Below are 22828 nucleotides of genomic sequence, written 5' to 3' on the forward strand. Positions count from 1 at the left end.
AATGCCGTTTAAACTTTGTTTGAATTTTGTAGGAGGACATTACATGCCAGACTTCACACTGGGCCTGCAGGTGGTAATGAGCAATCTGAGTTACCCCTGACAAATTTCTGCTTGTTAGTGGATTTTTTGTTGGATATAGTTTCTTTGGTAAGAACTGCTTTATTTATTGCTAATAATGGAATACTGTGTGTTTAATGTTTAAAATCTACAGAAATAGCATATCTTTTTAGTTAAATTTATTGAACTGTTGAGCATCTTTAAAAGAAGTTATGATGCTTATACCCGAAACTTTTTTTGTTGTTTGTCCTCTGTTTCTTTTCTCAAAATGGCACTATTAATTACAAGCACAGTCTTCTGTAACTTTGTCAGTTTAGATACACAACTTTCTTGTAAGACTCCTTTCAATGTCATGATAATGTATCTTCTGTTGGCATTACTTAATGTAGCAACGACTGTTGAAACTGTTTTTGCTTTCTATACTGTCTTTCTTCAATTCTTTGCTTTCTCATTTCAAAGCCTACTAGAAGCATGAGAGTGCTGTGTCAGGTATGGCAATCAGCCTGTTTTCCATTTACTTATTACAATTTTGTTTTTCACTATTTTTTTTTGTTCTTAAATTTGTATGTTAAAGTTATTAAAATAATACTGTTATTCTTTAGTCTTATAAAATACTTTGTAACATGTCTGTAGTGAATGTGATGTACAAATCTGAACAAATAAATGTATTTGTTGGTCACTCATTTGTAAAGTTAATTTTCTAAATTTTTGTAAGTATGTAGTTCTTATTCTCAGTTGTTAAGATTTTCATTTTCTTTTTTTGTTCTTTTTTATTTTTGATGCATTTAGAGCACAGTTGATCAGATGGCAAGTAACACTGTTATAGCAAATAATTTTAAGGTGGAATTTATGTTACTACACCTGAGATGTACTACTTCTTTTTCAGGAGACATACATTGAAATACAGACAGAACACTTGCCTCAGCTGTTGCTCAGAATGATTTCTGCATTGACAAGCCATCTTCACACTTTGCACTTGTCTGAACTTACTGATTCACTCAGACTCTGCTCAAAGATCCTTAGTAAGGTTCAACCTCCACTGCTGTCTGCAGGCGTAGATGGTACGCTGCAGCTTCCTAGTGGACACAGCAGCTCCATCAAAGAATGGGAAAATAAAAAGGTAAGTGGTTATATTGTTTAGTATCTGGGGAAAAGTACAGTGCTCTTTTTTTGTGTTTCTTTCTTTAATGAAAAGTGTGTTTTCTAAGTCAGTGTTGCATTACCTACTTTTCATTACATTTAACTTAATACACAGGATCATATATAAAACTTGGATCATTAAAAGAAATTATGTAATTGTGGTGAAGAGTCTTGATTCTTAAGGGTTTTTACCTGGATCTAATATTACACACATTTTTATATAAAATTTGGACGTGTTTAAGAGTAATTAACTAAAACCATTGTTTGAAGTTGTAATGCACTTCAGAAGTCTGATCTGATCTTGTAGAATAATTGGATTTGAAAGAATTCTCCACTTTGCTTATCTATCTGACATGTTAATTCTTCTCTCACTCCATTTATGTGCATCAGAATCATGCTTATCAGTTGTTTTACTGTCAAGTCTTAGAATAATTTAATAAAGAAATATAGACTATAAAGAAATAAAGACTATACAAACCAACCAGCAATTATTTCTCTTCCAACATTTTTTTTAACATGTTCCATGCAACCAGAGCACTTTAAGGTACTAACATACCCTGAAACCCTTCCTTTCTGATGGATCTGGCTGAAGAAACTAGAGGAACATCATGCAGTGACTAAGATTGCAAGTGATAGTTGGAGGTCACTGCTCAAACCAGGAACAATTTCGAAGTTAAGAATGTACTTGAAAGCTAGGTCTGGTTGCTCAAGATCATATCTAATTTGGTTTGGGGTATCTTCAAAAGTGAAGATTCCTTGACTTCTCTGTTCAGTTTCTTTGCACAGTTTGATTATTCTAACGAAGATAGGGATTTCCATATATTAGAGATTACTCCCTGCTACACACAAACTTGAGCACACTATTCTAGATGTGGCCTTAAAACTGCTGTCTGGAAGGGAATAATCTCTTCCGCTGGCATGCTTCTGCTAATAACAGTGCATGGATTTCACCAAAAAGATCTGCTGGTTCATGTTCAGCTAGTCCATTAGAACTCCTTTATCCTTCATGGAGGATCCTATCCTTATCCTTTTTAGCCAACTTACACCCAGCTTGCAATGATTTTCCTTTTAATGAAAGTCTGTTTTGATTGAGTTGTCCCTTGAACCTTCACAGGCTTTTCTCTTAAAATTATAACAGTCTGATGTGTGATTGTGGCTTTTGCTGAAAGAGACAATGAAATTTATTTCTATATTTCTAGTCTCTTGTACACTGTAGTTCAAAAGATAGTGTCACCTATTACATCTTTACAAGCTTTTTAGTGTGTATTAGCTTTCACTGTCTCCCATGTTATCTCAAAATAAATTTTCCTGATGATTGTTACTTAATCTCTGGTAAAACAAGATGTAATGCATTATGTGTAATCATGTCTATGTTGTTTTTACTTGTTTGGTTTTTGAAGTTATGCTCAAACTCTGTATTTAGGACTTGTTCTTGATAAGATATCAGACAGCAAGACAGGACTTCTGGGCCTGTTAGATCTCAGACAACATTGTCTTTGGTAAAAGAGCTCAACAAGAAGCCTGTAGGCATGTTCTTTACCTGCATTTAGTCCTGTTAATGAATTCATTTCTGTTTAAACTGCGTCTGTATTCACCTCATGCTCGCCAGCAAATAGAGACTTTGATGACAGTTCCCAACAAGGCTATAGGAGGCTAGAGCAGCACAGAAAGCCATTGTGGGATCTTTTTGACTTCATTCATTAGTTATGCACGTGTTCTGAACTGATACAGAATTGAGAAACATAATGCATCATGAAAAACTGTTGTATCTGGAGCAGTCCTTGTTTCTTGGACATTGTTAACCATTTCCAATTAGAAAGAGCAGTTATTTAATCGGAGCTTTTTTTGTCTGTAATTATAACCTTTTATTTGGGAGAGATCCCCCACATTCCAGACCTCAGTATATGTGTGGAGGAGGAAAGGAGCGAGTTGAAGTTATACTGTGCATGTGTTTAAAAATTAAGATTCCATCCAAATTTATTAGACAATTTCTAATGCAAAGTGAATTTACTGGTATAACTGTGGAAATGTGAAGAATATTTTTTTAGATTATGAAAGCTTTTATTCTTATTTTACAGTTGCATAACTCACCTCTTTATTTTCACAGTATAAGATTGTGATGTTGCATGATATTGATTGATCCCGCCTTCCCTATGATAAGAAACTTAATAACTGTTGTCCTTGCATCACTAGTGTATATATAAACTACTTATAGATTTCAGCGATGAAATGTCTAATGTAATTTCTTGTTTGTACAGTGGGATCCTCAAAAGCATTATCAAAGAAGTGTATACAGTTCTACTCTTAAGTTTTTCCATTCTTCTTTCCTGATATCTTTTTTTACCTCCTTTGTGTGCAATCGTTCTTTACTCTGATCAGAAAACTTCTGTAGTGCTAAGATAACTTTCCTTTTTGTAGAAGAACATGCTAAAATCTGAAGTATTACAAGAATCTTACCAGCTCAAATGACCCTAGGCAACATCATTCAATCTTCTGCTTCCTTCTAGAATTGAGGATGTTTCTTCTATGTATGAATATTTTGGTTTATGACACATCGTAAATTAGTAGTACTTGTGTATGTGCATTTCAGAGTTCTGTGAATATTATTTCTGTTAAAGTTTTCTTCATATCATAATCATTTCTATTCCTGAAGTATTTTGCTTGATGAACAGTGCTTTTCAAATTGTTTTTTATCATTTGATCTGCCATGCTTACTGAAATTGCTCGTAAAAGCCAAAACACTGTACGTTATTTTGTGGAAAACGTCTTTATATGAATAGATTTAGAACTGGGGCATACATTTGTGATAAATATTTTCGTACTAATAGATAACTCATTTTAAACAGTCGTTTAACTACTGTCTCAATTAGGTGCCATCAGTTTCTTTTGAGAATCCTAATGATGTGTTTGAAGATGGTGAAAATCCTCCGAGCAGTCGATCATCAGAAAGTGGATTCACAGAGTTTGTACAATACCAGGCAGATACTACTGACGACATTGACAGAACACTGAATGAAGGTCACGGTGCTCCTGGCATTCCTATTATAGGTAGCACATCCTCAGAGACTGAGACAGCATCAACTGTGGGATCTGAGGAAACCGTTGTACAGCCTCCTTCTGTAGTAACACAGGGAACAGCAACTCGAAGTGGGAAAACAGTACAGAAGACTGCAATGCAGTGTTGTTTGGAGTATGTCCAACAGTTTCTAACCAGATTTATCAACCTGTATATCATTCAGAGCAATTCCTTGTCTCAGTCCTTAGGGACAGAGCTTCCAGTAGACACTGTTAGAGAGCAAGGACAGACCACCAAATGGGATAGAGAACCACAAGGAGATGCTAAAGTGAAAAAACTGAACAAGAAATTTTCACCAAAAGAATACCTTCCTGCCTTTATTGCTGCTTGTCAGCTATATCTTGAATGTTCAAGCTTTCCCGTTTACATTGCTGAGGGAAACCGTACTTCAGAATTACATCCTGGCAAGCCTGAAGTTGGTAAGTGGACTCTGTTGTTCATTTCTAAAACACTTGCTTTCAACATTTTTAAAGTAATAGTGTTCATTCTTTGCATGTGCTGCCATTTACCACTCCCCTCAGAAACGTTTCCTTCTTTATCAGTTTGTTTGCTTTTTGAAAACTAAATTATTTCTTCATAGATTTCCTCAGGAACACTGCTGGCATGGGATTTGAAACCAATTAATATTGGATTAACAAATAAAAGTTATACAAACTGAAGCCTGAGAGTAGGACTTAAGCTTCAAGCGTTCCTTTTTACTGAGTGAATCCAGGAATGTTTTATAATAATTTTGTATAACATGACCTTTAAATATGCAATTAATGTTTTTTTCATATACTACTAGCCTGCAAGTAAATGTTGTGGCAGATGGCTGAGAAAACTTTGAAATATTAACTACCTGTTTATTACATTTCTGTACAATTCTGATCATCATTGTCTTGTGAATTCCAAAGGAGAAAGCCCATAAAACTCGAATAATAACTTGTTTCTTATGAATATGAAGGCAGTACTTCTAGGAATCTCATTCTCTTTGCTAAATGTCTTAAATTTGTGTTGCTTGTTTGCCATCTGAGCTTTCTCATTTGTAGTGTTGCATGTGGAGTCTGTTACACAGTTTGGCTTTAAGGAGCAAGCACAAATAGCAGGTGGTTGAGGTTAACTGAAAGGCTTTGGTTTTGCTTCAGTTGTAAACATAAGTTGTGCAGAATGGCAGACAGGAATAGCAGTGGGAATGGGAATGTACAGTCTTCCAAGGAGCCCTGCTTCCTTTAAGTGCTTCGAGCAGGATGGATAATGGGAGAAGATAGTTCTATAATTCACACACGAGTCTTTTCTTCATCTGCTGCTATGTTTTCATACTGCAGTAAAAGCTGTTGTTACTGAAGGATTCCTAAGTTTTGAAAATGCTTTCGAGTTGTATTGATGATTACTCAATTGCCTTTAATTGACAGTGAGAGTCAGCAGTCTGTTTATGAGAAGTAGCCAAGTTAATCTTGTATTGAGGGAATATAACTATACTTAAAATTTGCTGCTTGCTAATTTTCTCAAATCAGTGCATGCTATTATTAACTGACTCAATTTCGTTTTCAATGTCTTCAGTCTAAAAACATTTGTATTTGTAAACAGGAGAATGTTATGTGGGATTATTAGTTATATTTAGACTCTAAATTATTTGGCAGAATTATTATATAAATTAGAAATCACCTTAATTTCTAAGTAGATGCTCTATTTGTGCCTTGTAGATAAAGTCTTCGGGTGTGCCTAACTGTAGAACTGTTTACCTATTTTAAGAAGTCTTTCTGACATTTTAAGAAAAATTAGTTTTGTATCCCCAAGGTAAAAAAGAGTGCATTATTTACTTGAGTAGACTGTGAATTGTGTATAAAGAAGCTGACTTCAGAGAAAGACTCTTACATTACTAGGACAGTGTGTGGTATTAAATGAGGGAACAGTTTAGAAGGAAAAAGCAACAGCCAGCATTCAAAGCAAAGTCTGATCCAGTAGGATTAGTTTTCTGACACTGAAAGCATCACTTTTTGCATATGCTTCTACAGTTTTCTGTAAAGCCTTTTCATTTTTGTCAGAAAAGGCTTGATGTGGATATGTTTTTGTGTATATGTAAACTGTAAGTTTGAACCAACCTGTGTTTGTGTGTGGGTTATTCCAGACTATAAGCTGCAGTATTAAAACTTGATTTTCTGGTTAAGAATCTCCTGAAGATGGGCAGTGAATGAAGTGCAATCTACTCATATGATTCTGCCTAAGATATGGAATTGTGTTGATGCAATTCTGCACAGTGTATTTTTCTCTTCCTTCTCTTCCTTGTTCAGATTTTCTGGGTTTTAGTTACTAAATATTTGAAGTTATATTACATTCTTGATTAGCTAATTTTTCAGACAGATACATCAAGAAGTACCTGTCCTGTGTGTACTTTACTAAACATATTCATGACAAGGTTGAAAAATGAAAGATAAAGGACAAACATACTTACGGCTCTGAAGTATAGAAGGAAAAATTAATAGCAAAATTGTTGTTAAATGAAAATATATCTCTTCTTTTTATTTCAGACTGTGAACAAGTGCAGCCCCCACTGTGGCTTCAGACTTTAATGAATGCTTGCAAGCAAGCAGGCGATTTCAGTGTTCAAGGAGTAACTATTTCCCTTGTGATGGACTTGGTTGGGTTAACTCAATCAGTTGCACTTGTCACTGGAGAAAGTTTGAACAGTGTGGAAACAGCTCAGCCTCTTAGTCCTAACCAGGGAAGAGTGGCTGTGGTCATCAGACCTCCTCTTACACAAGGCAATCTGAGATACATGGCTGAAAAGACAGATTTCTTTAAGGTACAGTGCAGCACCTCACTGATGTTTTCTTTATGCTTTTTTCTTGATTCGTGAGGACTGACAGGTTTTGCCACTTAATCATTCTTGATTTGATAAACAAGATTTCCTTGCTGAATATTCTGATAACAATTGTAATCTGTGTTGACTTCTAAATGAAAATGTATAGTATTTTTTCCCACTGTGGTTGTTTTACTGGCTGCTTGGGTGAAAACACTTGTTTGAATCTGTATTTTGAAAATGTAAATGAAAACTTTGAATATAATCATTAACTATCAAAGGTATGAAATGGAGATAGGTATACTTGATTTAAGACTCTGCTAAGCCACAGTTTGCATTTGTGATTTACATTTGTAATTTACAAAAGGTAATCAGGCTGGTTATGTTATGTAGTTCATTAGATTCAGGTGGAAATTTATTTCTGGAGATGCCTGTGAGTTCTGACTCTGAACAGGATTTCTTTGTGTACTTAACTATTGCAGTGCTTCGAACAGCTGCATATGTTCATATAATTAAAGCAGAACAGTTTTATAGATTGCCTCTTTGTTATGTGCTGTCATCAGATACATTTCCCATCATTGCATAGAGCTCAGCAGAGTTCAGAACAAAATGAGGCATGATATTCATTCACTTACCTCTCTTACAACTTCTGTTTTCATGTCCAAAGCATATAGCTTTAACTCTTTGGGACCAATTGGGTGATGGAACTCCTCAGCATCATCAGAAGAGTGTGGAGCTCTTCTATCAGCTGCATAACCTTGTTCCATCTTCTAGCATTTGTGAGGATGTTATTAGTCAGCAGCTGACTCATAGAGACAAGGTAAGTTGTTCATGTGGTTACTGAAAGATGACTTGAGTGTTTAATACAAGTGAAGTATATTTGGAAAAAGGACTTGTTACCCCAGTGGAGGATGTAAATAACTTCAGTATTTGAAAAACGTTTCACTGTGTTGGTAAGTTTGTTTCAAACATTTAAAATATTCTTATCTTTCACTTGCATGCAGAATATCAGATTCTCCCACCCTGACACCATCACCTTCTTTCCTATATTCTCACTTGCATGAAATTGTAACCTTATCTCTGTATTTGATCCTTGCTTACATTATATCTTGGAGTTTCACAAACCTATAAAAAGTGTTCTTAATGGTAGTTCTCCTGACCACACCTCTTTCCCTGAGTAGCTTCTTTTCTTTTAAGCTCACTTCATTTTGCTGTATCACCTTTTATTTTCTGACCTATGGTGTATTCTTTCCTATTTCACCTGACTCTTGCAAGTTGTTCTAATGATTTGTCTACTGTAGCATCTGTGCTTTTCTTCTTTACCTCCACAAAATGTGGAGAAAGGGAGAGGAAAAAAAAAAAGTGTTTTTTGTAACTCCTTTGCCTCTGTCACTTTTCTCACAGGGGGTCTTTGATTTCTTCTTTCTTAAGAAAGAAGTGTGTGACTCCCTGTCTCTGGGTCAAGATGCCCTCCTTAACTGCCTTTCTGTTTGTCACTGTCTTCCATGTAAAGCATGAGATTTGCTTTCAGTTCGTTTCCTCTCAGTGAGAAACTTTGTGAGTCTGCTGCATCTGATAGTATTATTTTGCTTCTGCCTTATATTGCTTCTGCCATTTCTCTTTTTTGGCAGCAGTAAGTTTCATTTCTTGTCTTTCTGGCCATTTATGAGTTATCTGACTATGGTTCTTTCTGTAAGAATAAATGTAAATACCAGAGAAAAGAGTAGCTTCTGAGTATATTTTACTTGCAGATCCCAAGGGCTGTGCTCTATGTTTGAAGTTCATCCTCTGACATTTCTCTTCATTAATTATTTGCATTCCTATGAGATTCTTTTCCCCATTTACTAAGTGAGGAAGTTACAGTAACTAGTTATCCTCAATGAAGAGTCTACAGTTATTCTTTGATCTCATGTGGCCTCTCTTTTTTGTACTTAATATCACTGAAAGAGTTGAATGCTGAGAGTTCACATTTGCCTGTTTTGCAGGCTAACTACTAAACTGCTATAACAGTAATTGCTAAGGTTTGTTTCTTTGTCTTTTGTTTTTGTGTTTCTTTCTGTGGAAAATTTGGTGCTTGCCTAATATTCTCTAACTGATGTGGCAGCTGGAATCTGAGTTGTCTGTGTGCCTTTCTTCAGTATGCTGCTAAAGCTACTCTTTCCTCAAAGGTCTTTACTTTCCATCACAGCCTCCTCTAAATAGCCACGGAGTACAATTTGAGTGAAAAGAAAATCTTAGTGAAAAGAATGCTGCATCTTTGCCTCTGTGACATGTTTGGTTTGTAGTTATTGCTTTGTAATTTGTCCTATCTCCTGTTCTGCTGCCACAGGATATCATCATATTTGCTCCTGATCCAACAGTGGATTTCTCCCATTTTCTTTTGCTGTTCTGAGATTGCTTGACTCACTGCTGGCTGTTGTTTAGATATTATCTTGGCTATCATAATGACAACTTCTGTTTTGCTGTCATTTTAGCTAGTGCTTTAAATTCTTAAATATATGAACTGCATTCACAGCCCCAGCAGAATGAATGATAGGACACTACTTGCTTACATGCATTGAAGTTTCCTGTTGTGTCATTTAGCAGGTCACCTTTCTATAGAGTAACAACGTCAACAAAAGCAATTATGAGCCAGTTTGTTAATCACTGCTGTTCACAGTTCAGCACACTGATAAAACTGCTAATGAGTTAGTTAGTATTTTACTGGACTGTGAACTACTGTGACTGGGGATGGGACATTCAGTTATTTCTGTCAAAATTAAACTGAAGATAGTAACTTCTTACATCTTACCAGCATGGATTGCAAGGACTTGCATGGGGTCAATCTCTTATGTGTTTAAGAAGTGGAATTTTCTCTTTATTCAGTGGGTAGCTTTGTGCAACTGTAGATTTTGCAGCAGATTTTTCTCTGGAAATCACTTTTTTTTTTTTCCTTCTAAATAAATGCAATGTCCTGTTTCATTTTTTCTTAGTACACATCTGATGCAATACATCTTCTACATTCTGTAGTTTTTATTTTTTGTAGCTTTTACTTAAAAATTGTCTTACAGTGGAAGCAGTTGTTAGTTGTTGCAAAGCTTCTACATGTAAAATAAGTATGCCAGGTTATCGCTGTTATCACAGTGTGTGATTTGGTCTCATTTTTGTAAGTTTCAAAAAGAAACCAAGTGAAAATCTCAATCAGCGTTTTGTCTATCTTTGTCTTTTGATAACTTAGTTAAAGCTCTGGTTATATTTGAAAGTATATGTCTTTTTTTTTTTCAGTATAACCATCTGGTTTTCATACGTCACTTATTCAGTCCTGCAAGTGGTTAGCAGCTTCCTTGTCTCTTGAGTAAAGCTGTTTTTAACAGATTTACCCATATGGTCTTATCATGTTGTGACATTCACTACTGTTGAAAATTTTGCTTAATAACTCTTTCCTTGATCAGCCACAGTGAAGAGGCAAAAGTATAAAAATTGTAAGTTTAGTACCGTTTTCACCATTAAATATTCTCCAAGTTATTCACAGTCATCAGAAGCGATCTGTTGCAGTAATCATGTTTTCTTTGTCAAAATCAAAACTATACATTCCAGAGTGAAAATTGGTTTCTTCTTGATAAATTCTATCATATATAGTGAGAGAATTCTTACGTCTCCCTTGCCAACCTATTTTCATTCCCTTGTTTCCTTGGTTACTGTGTTTAATCCCAGGATTCCAGACACTACCCTCTGGTTAACCATCTCTAAGTACCTTTTTCTGTCTGCCACTCTGTTATGTATCCTTTAATTCTGTTTAAAGCTTTTGTGTTTCTTCCTGCTCTGTCTTTGTCTCCACTAGAGCTTTGATTTAGATAAAATAACTGAAATCTGAGTCATGTAATTCATTAGAATAAGGTAAGTATTGTTCAAGTTAATACAATAAGTATGGCTTGAAAACGTTCTAAATACAGGAAACTAAGGCAGACAAGATCAAGATGAAGAGAGGAAACAATCTTTGATATTGCTGAAGTTGTTAAAAGATCTGTTCTCTATTGTTGCTTTTACTATTAAAAAACAGGATTTGAACATGTAAAGTTGTTAAAATACCTACTTGATATGTTTTATACACCCCTTTTCTCCAGTTGTTATCACAGGTTGCCATGTTGTGATAGATCTAACTTATAATTTGATTCACAGAAGGTAAGAATGGAAGCTCATGCAAAGTTTGCAGTGCTGTGGCATCTCACTCGTGACCTTCATATTAACAAGTCATCTTCCTTTGGCCGTACATTTGACAGGTTAGTGATGGCAAGTGATCAAATTAAAAGTTTTGAGGCCAAGTTATACTGGCTGCATATAGTGTTTATAAATTAGGGAATACAATGTAACTGAGAGCCTGGAATGAGGCAAATAAAATTGTTAAGAAAACTACTTTTGATGGTGATGATTAAGTAAGCTGTTAAGCTTTTCTGTTGTTAGTAGTTTCCTGTTAGAGTAGGACAGGAATGGTCATGTAATGCATTGATTTGCAGTGTGGCTCAATATTTGTATATTGAATGTAATATCTAAGTTCTTACTGTGATTTAGTTTTTTTAAAAAAAGGCAAGAGAAGTTCACACAAAAGTGAATTATATGAAAACAGAAAGTAATAAGAAAACTGAAGAAAATTGCCAGTTATCATGAAGATATAAATGTTATTTTGTTTAATCTGTGATTTGTGTAAAGTTATGCAAAACACTTATGCAATTATTATTGCAAACAGCAAGGGATCTCCCTTTTGCATTCTGATGTCAGCCTACCTTAGGAAGAACTGAATGATCTGGACTTTGAACTGGACTCATCTTCCTCAGATAGGATTTTCCTACAACATTTATGCTTACTTGATTTTCCTGGTGTCTACTTAGCTGTGGGAAGCAGATTAAAAGAGTTATCTCTTTGCCATGATTCTGTCACTCATGGCAAAAGTGGTGACAAATTCTGTACTTACATCTAAGAGCTTTTGAACTTGTATCACTGGAGAATGTGGAACAGCTGGTAAAATTCAGAGTCCTATATATATATATATATATATATATATATAAATATACACTATTTTTTCCCAATTTAGGGAAGGATGCTAAAAGCTAAAACTATAAAAAGAAGAAAATAATGACAGTAGGAAGAACTGAGATGGCAAATACATTTCTCTCAGTTATTGAAGAAAAGATCCTTAAATAAAGTGTCTTCTTTTCCATGCAACTGTGTGAATTACCATTTTATTGTTTTGTGCTACTTATAGGCAAACAAACCTTGCTACACTTAGGGATGAACAAATACTTAGACTATAGTACTGTTACTATAAGAGCTATGTTAACTGACTTTATTATTGGCAATTTCTTAAATAGAGTAGTCTAAAACGCAAAACCTAAGATTGTGGAGTTTTAGTTCTAAATAAAATAGTGAGGTTTTTTTTGTATGGAAAGTATAATGGAGTATGTTCTGATGCATAGAGATTTGTCATGTATCAGATTCAAACATGATTATATTAGGAAGTACAGAATATGTGAGGTTCATTTTTCTTGCATGTCTAGATCTCTGTTTATCATGCTGGACAGCCTTAACAGCTTGGATGGTTCTACTTGGTCAGTGGGACAGGCTTGGTTAAATCAAGTACTTCAGAGACATGATATTGCGAGGGTCCTTGAGCCTTTGCTTCTACTACTTCTTCACCCAAAAACTCAACGAGTTTCTGTTCAGCGAGTACAGGCTGAGTGTTACTGGACTAAATCTCCCTATCACCCCGAAGAAGAAAATGAAAAACACTTCATGCAGAAGTTTAGCTGTGCTGATGGTATGTACAAAAGAAAACTCTACAATCAGTTATTTTTTTTAATTTGCTATATAAAATATTTAAAGTACAGATTTTGTTCAATATAGCAAAATGAAGTGCTCTAATGGCTGCTGCTTATGTGTGCATTTGTGCGTGTTTTTTAATTCAAATCTAGGTATCCCCAGTATTCTTGAAGTTTAATTGCCCTAATATATTAAGGCAATATATTCATTTTCAAATGCAAAGTATGTTTTATGTGTTACAGTTTTCAGTAGAAGTTTAGCAAAGAATTGAAAGGCTTTTATGAATAAGGATCACTGATGTAGAGCTGACTAAAAACATACTGATTCAGTTTAAAGGTCTTTCTCTTTATTGTATATTTATTAACAACATACTATTTTAATTTTTTTTATGAAAACACAAGTAGGTATGACTGATATTTTTCATGAGGAAATTATGTTCTACTAAGGTCTAGCACTAAAGTGATCTTGCTTTGATGTGGACATATTGCTTTCTTATTAATGTTTGTCTGCTTTCAAGTGAAAAAGTTCTATTTACCATGCCTTTATATAATTAGAAGTCTTGTTAATAGCTTGAATTCTAAATTTTAATGTTAAGTTCTATTTTGAATAACCTAATATTGTTTGTATAATTTATTTGTTTCTCTTCAAGCATTTACTCATGTGCCTGTAAGCCAAGGACAACTTATTATACCTAAAGAGGGCAATGAAAAACAACTTGCTATGGATGAAATGGAGAACTTCAGTCTGACTGTCAACCCTCTGAGTGACAGACTTTCCTTGTTAAGTACCAGCAGTGAGACCATTCCAATGGTTGTGTCTGATTTTGATCTTCCTGACAATCAGGCTGAAATACTGCAGAGTTCTGACTCAGGCTGTTCTCAGTCATCTACTGGAGACAATATCAGTTTTGAAGTGGAAACAGAGAGCCTGAGTGCCCAAGATAGCTCTCAGACTCTAAGAGAAGATTCACCTGATGAAATAGTGCAGCAAGTGGTTACTGATCTTATATGCAAAGTTGTAAGCAGTCTTGGAGAGGAGAATGAACCAGTTAAGTACAATCTGCACTCTGAGGATACTTCGTGTAAATTCAGTTCTTTGGATAATCCTGAAGAGGTGACTAAAAGTGAAGAACAGAATATTCAAAGTAGCCAAAGCAGTTTGCTTAGTAATGACAGCTCTCAGTTATTATCAGCATCAACTGAGACCGGACTTGAGAGCTTAGGAGATGAAATTTCAAGAAATAACTCTTCACCCTGTATTACAGCAAGCCAACAGTCTCTCTCCGATCTCACTCTTACTTCCACAGAATCCAAGTCCAGAAAGCGAAGCCACAGTAGTATTCAGTTCAACTTCAAAGGAAAACTACCAGAAAAAATGTCAGAGAAAGAAACAATTGTTAAAGAGGCTGGCAAGCAACCAGGTGCAAAACCGAAGGTGAAAATAGCCAAAAAGAAAGATGAAGAGAAGAAGAAAGCACAGACAGAAAAGCTGAAACAAACAAATGTGTTCTTCAGTGATGGTCTTGATTTAGAAAACTGGTACAGCTGTGGGGAAGGAGAAATTTCAGAAATCGAAAGTGATGTGGGTTCCCCAGGAATGCGAAAATCTCCCAACTTTAATATCCATCCACTGTATCAGCACGTGCTGCTTTATCTTCAGCTGTATGACTCTTCAAGAACTTTGTATGCTTTTTCTGCAATTAAAGCAATTCTGAAAACAAATCCTTCAGCTTTCGTAAGTGCTATCTCCACTACCAGTGTCAACAATGCATACACTCCTCAGCTGTCACTGCTCCAGAATCTTCTAGCCAGACATCGGATATCTGTTATGGGCAAGGATTTCTACAGTCACATCCCAGTTGATTCTAACCATAACTTTCGGAGTTCTATGTACATAGAAATTCTTATCTCCTTGTGTTTGTATTATATGCGGAGCCACTACCCTACACATGTTAAAGTAACCTCACAAGATCTAATAGGAAACCGTAATATGCAAATGATGAGTATAGAAATTCTGACACTTCTCTTTGCTGAATTGGCAAAAGTTATAGAAAGCTCTGCAAAGGGCTTTCCAAGCTTCATTTCGGACATGTTATCCAAGTGCAAGGTTCAGAAAGTGATCCTGCATTGTCTGCTCTCCTCTATCTTTAGTGCGCAGAAATGGCACAGTGAGAAGTTGGCTGGAAAAAACATAGTGGCTGTAGAAGAAGGTTTTTCTGAAGACAGCCTTATAAACTTTTCTGAAGATGAATTTGACAATGGCAGTACTCTACAGTCACAGCTCTTAAAAGTACTTCAACGCCTGATTGTGCTGGAACATAAAGTAATGACTGTGCCTGAGGAAAATGAAACAGGTTTTGACTTTGTCATAACAGACTTGGAGCACATTGGTCCCCAGCAGCCAATGACTTCTCTTCAGTATTTACATTCCCAGCCAATAACCTGCCAAGGCATGTTTCTCTGTGCGGTGATAAGAGCTTTACATCAACACTGTGCCTGTAAAATGCATCCTCAGTGGATTGGCCTTATCACTTCCACTTTGCCTTACATGGGAAAAGTTCTTCAGAGGGTGGTTGTTTCTGTAACTCTTCAGCTCTGCAGGAACTTGGATAATTTAATTCAACAATATAAATATGAAACAGGATTATCTGATAACAGGTATGTGTATATAAAGGCATATAATCTTGTAAAATGTTTTTGATTGAGTTGAATTACTTTGCCTATGAATAAACACATTTAAAATATATATATCTGTTTTAGGCCCATTTGGATGGCATCAGTCACTCCTCCAGATATGGTTCTTACTTTATTGGAAGGGATTACAACAATAATTCATTACTGCCTCCTAGATCCATCAACACAGTATCATCAGGTAAACTCACTTGGTCATCTGAGAGGTTTCTATGCAGTATATTTCCAGGTTGATATCTGTCTGCCTCTTTCTGACTGGATTGTATTCATCATGCAACATATCAAAATATTATGTTTTTTCTTTTTTTATATTCACAGTTTTTCTTTTCTAGTCAAGCAGTAGTTTTTATCTCATAGTGTGAACGTAGTCTCTTAAGAATGTGACCCACGTTCTACAAGAAGAATGTTATCCTTCTGTTTCTGCTGTATTGTTTTTCCTTTTTTGTTTTCTTTTTGTTCTTTTTTTGCCTTCTGTTCATTTAGAAATAACTGAAGGGTTTGTCTGTGCAAACGTCAAATTCTGAAATAATTACGTTTTGCAAAGATTTTGACATGATACAGAATTGATTGCTGTAGTCATGAGGTATCATTTGTTCAGAATGGATTCCATACTGAATGACTGAGAATCAAAGGATAATATACATACTGTACAAACTATTGAAACAGTGCTTTGAAAAAGAGTCAAGGTGTAGAGCTTTCTTGTATGTTGTCTCTATCTGTATATATGACATTAGTAAAATAGCATATTTAATACTCTTCCTCCTCTTTCCCCCTGAAATCCACTAGCTTTTGGTTAATGTAGATCAGAAGCACTTGATCGAAGCACGCAATGGGATTCTGTCTATCCTGCATATGATCATGTCGTCTGTCACTTTGCTGTGGAACATTCTTCATCTTGCAGACTCCTCAGAGAAAACTGCTGCTGCTGCTGCTGCATCTGTTACCACTATTAATCTTGGGTCAACAAAGGTCAGAATATCAGGGATAATATCATTTAAATTGTTCCTGAATGTTTTTTGTCAAAGTAAATCCAATTGTATCTCTTCAAAACTGGCTTTTAACACGTTTGTCCTAATCTACCCGTCCTCCCAAAAAACAAGGCTTTCATAGGTGAGGATTGAATCTACTTTTAAACTTAAACATTACCTGCTGACAACAATGCATCTCCCCTGTTTTTCTATAGAAAAATTTAAATCCATTATGACTAATAGTTGAACCGTTTCAGCCACCCTTTTATGTCTCAACAGTTGTAAAATATTCCTCTGAAATCTTAATAAGAGAACTCACTTCTTAAAACACCTTGAACTTGGAAATTTGGAGCTAGTTCCTTTGCCCATTCAGTGCCCATGCAGCAAAGTCAATATGCATGGGGAAATACCCTAGCAAGCAATAAGACAGCAATTATAATGAAGACAATCTGAGAAGAGATCAAGTGGATCACTGAGAATGCTGCCTAGGCCTCTTATTGGAAGCACTTCAGACTTCTAATACTGCATGTTCTTAAATAGGAAATAGTTTGAATTGTCTAAATCAGAAATGTTTAAAAATGTTTTCCTCATAGTTGTTCCAAATGCACCAAGTATTGTTTTTGATGATTCTGTTTTACATCCCTTTCAGTGTTTATCATTCACACTGAAGGAATCACTTCTTGTCTCCTTGTCTAAGTCTGCATGTCTTTCCACAGACATTATCCATTGTCTTATTTGGGCTTCTAGTAGGGCTTCCTGCTCAATGAAAGGAAAAGAGTGTGTACTTCTGGGTGGGATATGACATACGCTGCTTCCAGGAAAATAAGAAAGGCTTTTGCACTCACAGTTCAACATTAACTTTTCTGTAAATCCTATATTACTTTATTTTGCCCAAATCCATAGTTTTCAAAAGAACACAGAATCACAGAACTGTAGGGGTCGGAAGGGACCTCTAGAGATCATGGAGTCCAGCCCCCTGCCAGAGCAGCTCCCTAGCCCAGGTTGCACAGGTAGGCGTCCAGGCGGGTCTGGAACGTCTCCAGAGAAGGAGACTCCACCACCTCTCTGTGCAGCTGTGCCAGTGCGCCGTCACTGCACAATACCCAGTGTGTGCTGTGCAAGAAGAAATCCTTTTTAAGCCCAGCAACCCCACTTGTGGCAAGTGCATAGTTGAACTCTAGGATTCTGTATAAAAGTTTCCTGCAGGATTATACAATTTCTACTTGAATATATCTGACCAGACTAGAAAATGACTTTCAGAAAAAAGATGAAGTGCATTTTTCTCTGAAATCTTCCTTTCATTAAAAAAAAACCAAACAAACAAACAAAAAAAAAAACACCCAACAACTGGATGAAGGACAGGAAGAGAAAGTAGCTTGAGGAAAAAAGTTATTTTTCCTGACCCAAAATTGCCTGAAGAAAGATGGCACATGCATGTTGTTAAGAGTTTAAACAGTGAATGTTGCCATCTCCTAGAATAACACATTCTTTTTTATGTTTTTTTTTTCTACTACTCAATTTTTATCTCACTTGCAATAATCTCCGTTCCTATTTGTAGACACAAATGTTTTCTTTCTTATTCGTAGTTCTCATACACATTTGATAATCACGTTTCCACTCATGTTCATCTCTTGACATACTAATTTCTTCCTCTTATAGGTCACTTTCTGTATCACTAATCTTTTTTGTTTTTTATAGTTTGAGTTCTCTCAGCTTGTGTACATTTCTTGAAGTAAGGTGTCCAAAACTGGACATGGTACATGGTATCTTCTTTCAGGGTAAATATTTCATGTCTGTCATGAAGTGCTGCTGTTTATGAATGCTTTTTTTTTTCCCCTTTCCTTGCAAAGTTGTCACAGTGACTTTGTGATCCACTGTAATCCAAAGATTTTATTCTTATGCAGCACTGCTATCTAAATACTTCTACATCCTGAATAATTTGTTGTTTTTCCCTACCTTTGCATGCAAAGCTCAAGTTTGTTACTGTAGTCAGCCTTATTCAGGACATGTTTCCAGTTTGTCAGATCACTTTGATTTCTGTATCTTCCTTTCAGTCTCTTCCTTCTTCAATATCATTTGCAAATTTACAAAGTGTATTTTCTCTTCCCTCATCTTAGTAATTAGTCATAAGTAAAATGATTGGGGAGTACCACATGTAAAGCAGAGCTTTATGAACCCATTGAGTGCCTCCTTCCATTTTCATGAAAAATTAGCAATAGTTGCCATCCAAGTCTGGCTTTAGAGCTAGTTATTCTATATGTAATGCAGGAGTGTTTATTTAAATGTTTGTGTTATTTCATGTTTCAGAATTTGAGGCAACAGATTCTTGAGCTGTTGGGTCCAATTTCGATGAATCATGGTGTTCACTTCATGGCTGCCATTGCATTTGTATGGAATGAAAGGAGACAAAATAAAAATGCTGCCAGAACTAAGGTATGATTATATTAACACAGTCCTTTTAAATAGTACTGATAACTTCAAGTGATTTAGAAATGTGAGCTCTAAGATTTGAGCATGCCAGTGAAATGCAGAATATTTTTAACTAGCATCTGTACCATTGGGAAATTACCAGTTTAGTACCTTGTATTTTTTTCCTGTTTCCTGTACCTTTTTAGACTCCAAAACTCTGTGTTCCAGCAAAGCTGCACTGTAGCAAAGCAAGAAAGTAATGATTTGCACCCAGACTTAGCATTGTAGATGCATGCTAAATATCTTCCTAAATAGTTGAGATTTTTTGTTCATATATCCTACTTGTCACAACCTGTCAGAAGCGTGATTTTTTTTTTGTTGAATTATTTATAGTTCACTGTATTCAAGTTGGGTGTCATAGTTTAATCACTATCCTTTTTATTTGTCTAGATTTGCATAAATCGAATATTTGCTGCCTTTTTGCTTTTGAAGTCACGATTGTGACACCTCTGCGTTTATATTTTAGGCTTTATTTATATAATTATCTCAGATGCTGTAGCAGAACTTACATTCTTTGCCTCAATACCCTCTTCAACCTCTGTAGTGCATCTTTTTAAGATAATTCTCTCAGTTTGGTGATGACTTTTTAGGAGCTTTTGACTTGTTTCATGCCCTGGCTAGAAACAACTCCTGTGAAGTTGTCTCTAACATAACAGTTATAGCTATTTTTACTCGTGAATTGTCAGAATATTGTTCTTCACTTCCTAGAAATTTACTCCTTTAGAGCTTTCTTAAAAGCATCATGAATAGTAAACTCAACTTTCTAAGATGCTTCATAGTTTGTAAAAGCATGCTGGTCTTCAAGGCATTTCATATCTGGATCCTGTTTCTCCTCTGTCACAGTTGGTCTCATTCCATTTACTTAAGAAGCAAGCCCATGAGGCAAATTGTCTTAATTTTGGTATAGGCTTTGTGATGACAATGCAACATATCTGATTCTTCCAGGTTATACCTACAGCAGGTGAAGAACAGCTTCTGCTGGTTGAGCTAGTTCGGTCTATCAGTGTTATGAGAACTGAGACTGTTATACAAACAGTGAAAGAAGTTTTGAAGCAGCCTCCAGCCATAGCAAAGGACAAGGTATGGAAACTGAGGAAGTACTATTTGTTTATTTAATGCCTTCTTACCAGAACTTAGGACACTGATGATATAGATTCTTCATGAACAACACTGGGCAAGTATTTATTCTCACTGGAAGTACAGGAACTCTGAATATCTTGTAGGTGGATGAACTTTTGGAGGGGAAGTCATAATCTGCTTAAGACAATACCATTTTTTGAACAACTCTATAGAGTCCTGTTTATTGCTTCTGTACTAAGTGTTTTGCAGGAATAGCTTACATACATGAAGGATACTTTATTTCTTGAACTGCTTTCTTGATGCAATGCATAGGGTTTAGGATGATCAACAGATCTTTAACAGCGACTCTATTGGATGATGCTAATACGTTTTCTCTACTTGCAACAGCTACCTCATTTGCTCTACTTTTCACATCTAATAACGATATTTTAATTATTTCATTCTCAAAAGCTGTGCTCAAATGATTTTAATGACTTGATTCATTTGCATGCAGTTTTATGATTTGTATCCAAGCTAAAAATACAAGAAGGATGTAAAACTATTATAGAGTGCACAAAAGAGGGTTAAGAAGTCTTTCTTTGTGTTTCACCTTGGCATTCCACTTCTCTTTCACTCATATTCTCCCTTGGCAAACATTTGGTCACCCAGGCAGCATTGATCCAGTGGTAAACTAGTTTTAGAGCAGATCACTTCTCTCATCTAACACCCAAAAAGCCTGGCCAGCTTTTGACTTCACTATGTGTATGTACAAAATCCTGGCTTGGCACAAAGAGAGATGAAGCCACTGAAGGAACTGGGGCTCTTTAGTCTGGGGAAGAAGAGCCTGAGGGGAGACCTTATTGCTCTCTTCCAGTATCTGAAAGGTGCTTACAGCGAGAGCAGGATTGGTCTCTTCTTACTGGTGACAGGACAAGAGGAAGTGGCCTCAAGTTGCACCAGGGGAAGTTTATGTTGGGTATCAGGAAACACTTCTTTACAGAAAAGTTGGCTCCCCAGGGATCAGGGAGATGCAAACCCTAGTGTCAGGTTGAGCGAAGTGAAGAAAAGAGGAAGAAACGAGAGAAGACAAATTCTATAAAGAGATACCTCAATAGATATTCGTAAAACCCTGTTAATGAATTTAGTCACATCTTCAGATGTTGCACTAAGATAGTGTTTTCATTTTTGCTGTAGCAAGTGGGGAAAGTTTGTTCTCCTGACAGTTTTCATATCTTTTTTCCCAGAAACATCTTTCACTGGAAGTCTGCATGTTGCAGTTTTTCTATGCTTACACTCAAAGGTAAGACAAAAAGTTAAATGTGTCTTGATGACAGAAATTGATGGACAATCTGGATATTTTATAACCTCCAGGATGATAAATTGCATGTGTAATATAAATCATTCTGATTTGTAAGTTAACAAAAAAAAAAAGGAGATTTGTGAGTTTTCTAATTCTGTATCACCTTTCTTCCCATGTCTAAGAATCCTGCAGGAAATCTCCCTGCAGCATAAGGAAAGCTGATGTTAATTGTGCTATAATTCATTGGTTCTACTCCAATCATGATTATGTTGTTCTTCTGCCTTCACACAATCACAGAATTGTAAGGGGTGGAAGGGACCTTTAGGGATCATCTAGTCCAGCCCCCCTGCCAAAGCAGCCTTGCTCCTTTTCTTAATGTAGAAACCTAATATTAGCAGGAAAAAAAACCAAAAACAATCCTACAAAAAACAACCAACTGATGTTGATTAACACTATCTGAGAGGAGAATTGTGAGGTAGAAAGAAGCTGAGGAATACCTGAGCAGGATTGATGCTATCTATATTGCTGACATTGTTTTCTGTTTTAGGATTCCAGTGACCAGCTTAGTGGATAGCTGGGGAGCACTACTACTTCTTTTAAAGGATTCCATCCAGGTTGGTCTTCCAGCTCCAGGACAGTTCCTCATACTTGGGTAAGTGCACTTGATGTTTGCAGTTTCTAAAGAATCATAGAATCATGATTCGATTAGATTCGATTAGAAGGCTTAGATCAGAAGGGACCTCAAATCCCACTCAGTTCCAACCCCTCCTCCTGTGGGCAGGGCTGCCACCCACCAGATCATACTGCCCAGAACCTCATCCAAGCTGGCCTTGAATACCTCCAGGGACCCTAACATCTAACCTAAACCTCCTTTTTTTTAGTTCAAAGCCATTCTCCCTTGTCCTATCTCTGCCTACCCATATAAAAAATCTGTCTCCTTCCAGTTTATAAGCTCCCTTTACATACTGGCAGGTCATAATGAGATCTCCCCAGAGCATTCTCTTCTCCATGAGGAGAAGCTTCTAAAGAAGCTCTGTGTAAGTGTATGTCATACTGAAGTTTTGATATTTTCACTCAAAAATAAGCAAAAAAGATCTGGAGATGAAGCTCCATTATCAGAATTCTGTTTCTATAAAAACAGCTTCTTTGAGGCAGTTATGTAGAGATTAAATAAATTATATTAGCCAAGATTTTTATTACTTCACTGAGTATTGGAACCATTCAGGCTCCTTACAGTAGATTTATATTTCTGATTTTATTTATGAAATATCTCAAAATTGTCATTATGATTAGTTATATGTAGATCCACAGCTTGCTAGAAGTGACTTATTCCCAGCAGAAAAGTCATCTGTGTATGGAACATTAAAATTAAAATGCTGGATATATGTAGTTTTTTATTGTTATTTTGTTGTTGTTTGATTGTGGGTTTTTTTTTTTTATATAAGAAATAGTGCACCTTTTCCATGAATTTCTGGAATTTGATTTCACTAATAAATT

At 35.9% G+C, this 22828-nt stretch overlaps 1 protein-coding gene across 6 annotated transcripts in view; it reads left to right on the forward strand.

Moving 5' to 3' along the window:
• Positions 1 to 22828, forward strand: part of DOP1A (DOP1 leucine zipper like protein A) — a 60812-nt gene that overhangs the window by 24674 nt on the left and 13310 nt on the right. For 4 of the 6 annotated variants that reach the window (XM_065730947.1, XM_065730950.1, XM_065730951.1 and 1 more), the window contains exons 12-26: positions 33 to 147; positions 517 to 546; positions 944 to 1177; positions 4068 to 4692; positions 6781 to 7055; positions 7720 to 7872; positions 11211 to 11311; positions 12584 to 12843; positions 13495 to 15502; positions 15605 to 15716; positions 16322 to 16504; positions 18811 to 18936; positions 19918 to 20052; positions 21276 to 21331; positions 21879 to 21983. In XM_065730947.1, coding sequence (XP_065587019.1) covers positions 33 to 147; positions 517 to 546; positions 944 to 1177; positions 4068 to 4692; positions 6781 to 7055; positions 7720 to 7872; positions 11211 to 11311; positions 12584 to 12843; positions 13495 to 15502; positions 15605 to 15716; positions 16322 to 16504; positions 18811 to 18936; positions 19918 to 20052; positions 21276 to 21331; positions 21879 to 21983 — 4518 coding nt within the window. The remainder of the gene's footprint in view (positions 1 to 32; positions 148 to 516; positions 547 to 943; positions 1178 to 4067; positions 4693 to 6780; positions 7056 to 7719; positions 7873 to 11210; positions 11312 to 12583; positions 12844 to 13494; positions 15503 to 15604; positions 15717 to 16321; positions 16505 to 18810; positions 18937 to 19917; positions 20053 to 21275; positions 21332 to 21878; positions 21984 to 22828) is intronic. The other 2 variants (XM_065730949.1, XM_065730952.1) reach the window with 1 other exon arrangement.

The sequence above is a fragment of the Cyrtonyx montezumae genome, unplaced genomic scaffold (genome assembly GCF_038088225.1).
Source record: "Cyrtonyx montezumae isolate F1298 unplaced genomic scaffold, pur_monq_1.0 scaffold_13, whole genome shotgun sequence".
Classification (NCBI taxonomy): domain Eukaryota; kingdom Metazoa; phylum Chordata; class Aves; order Galliformes; family Odontophoridae; genus Cyrtonyx; species Cyrtonyx montezumae.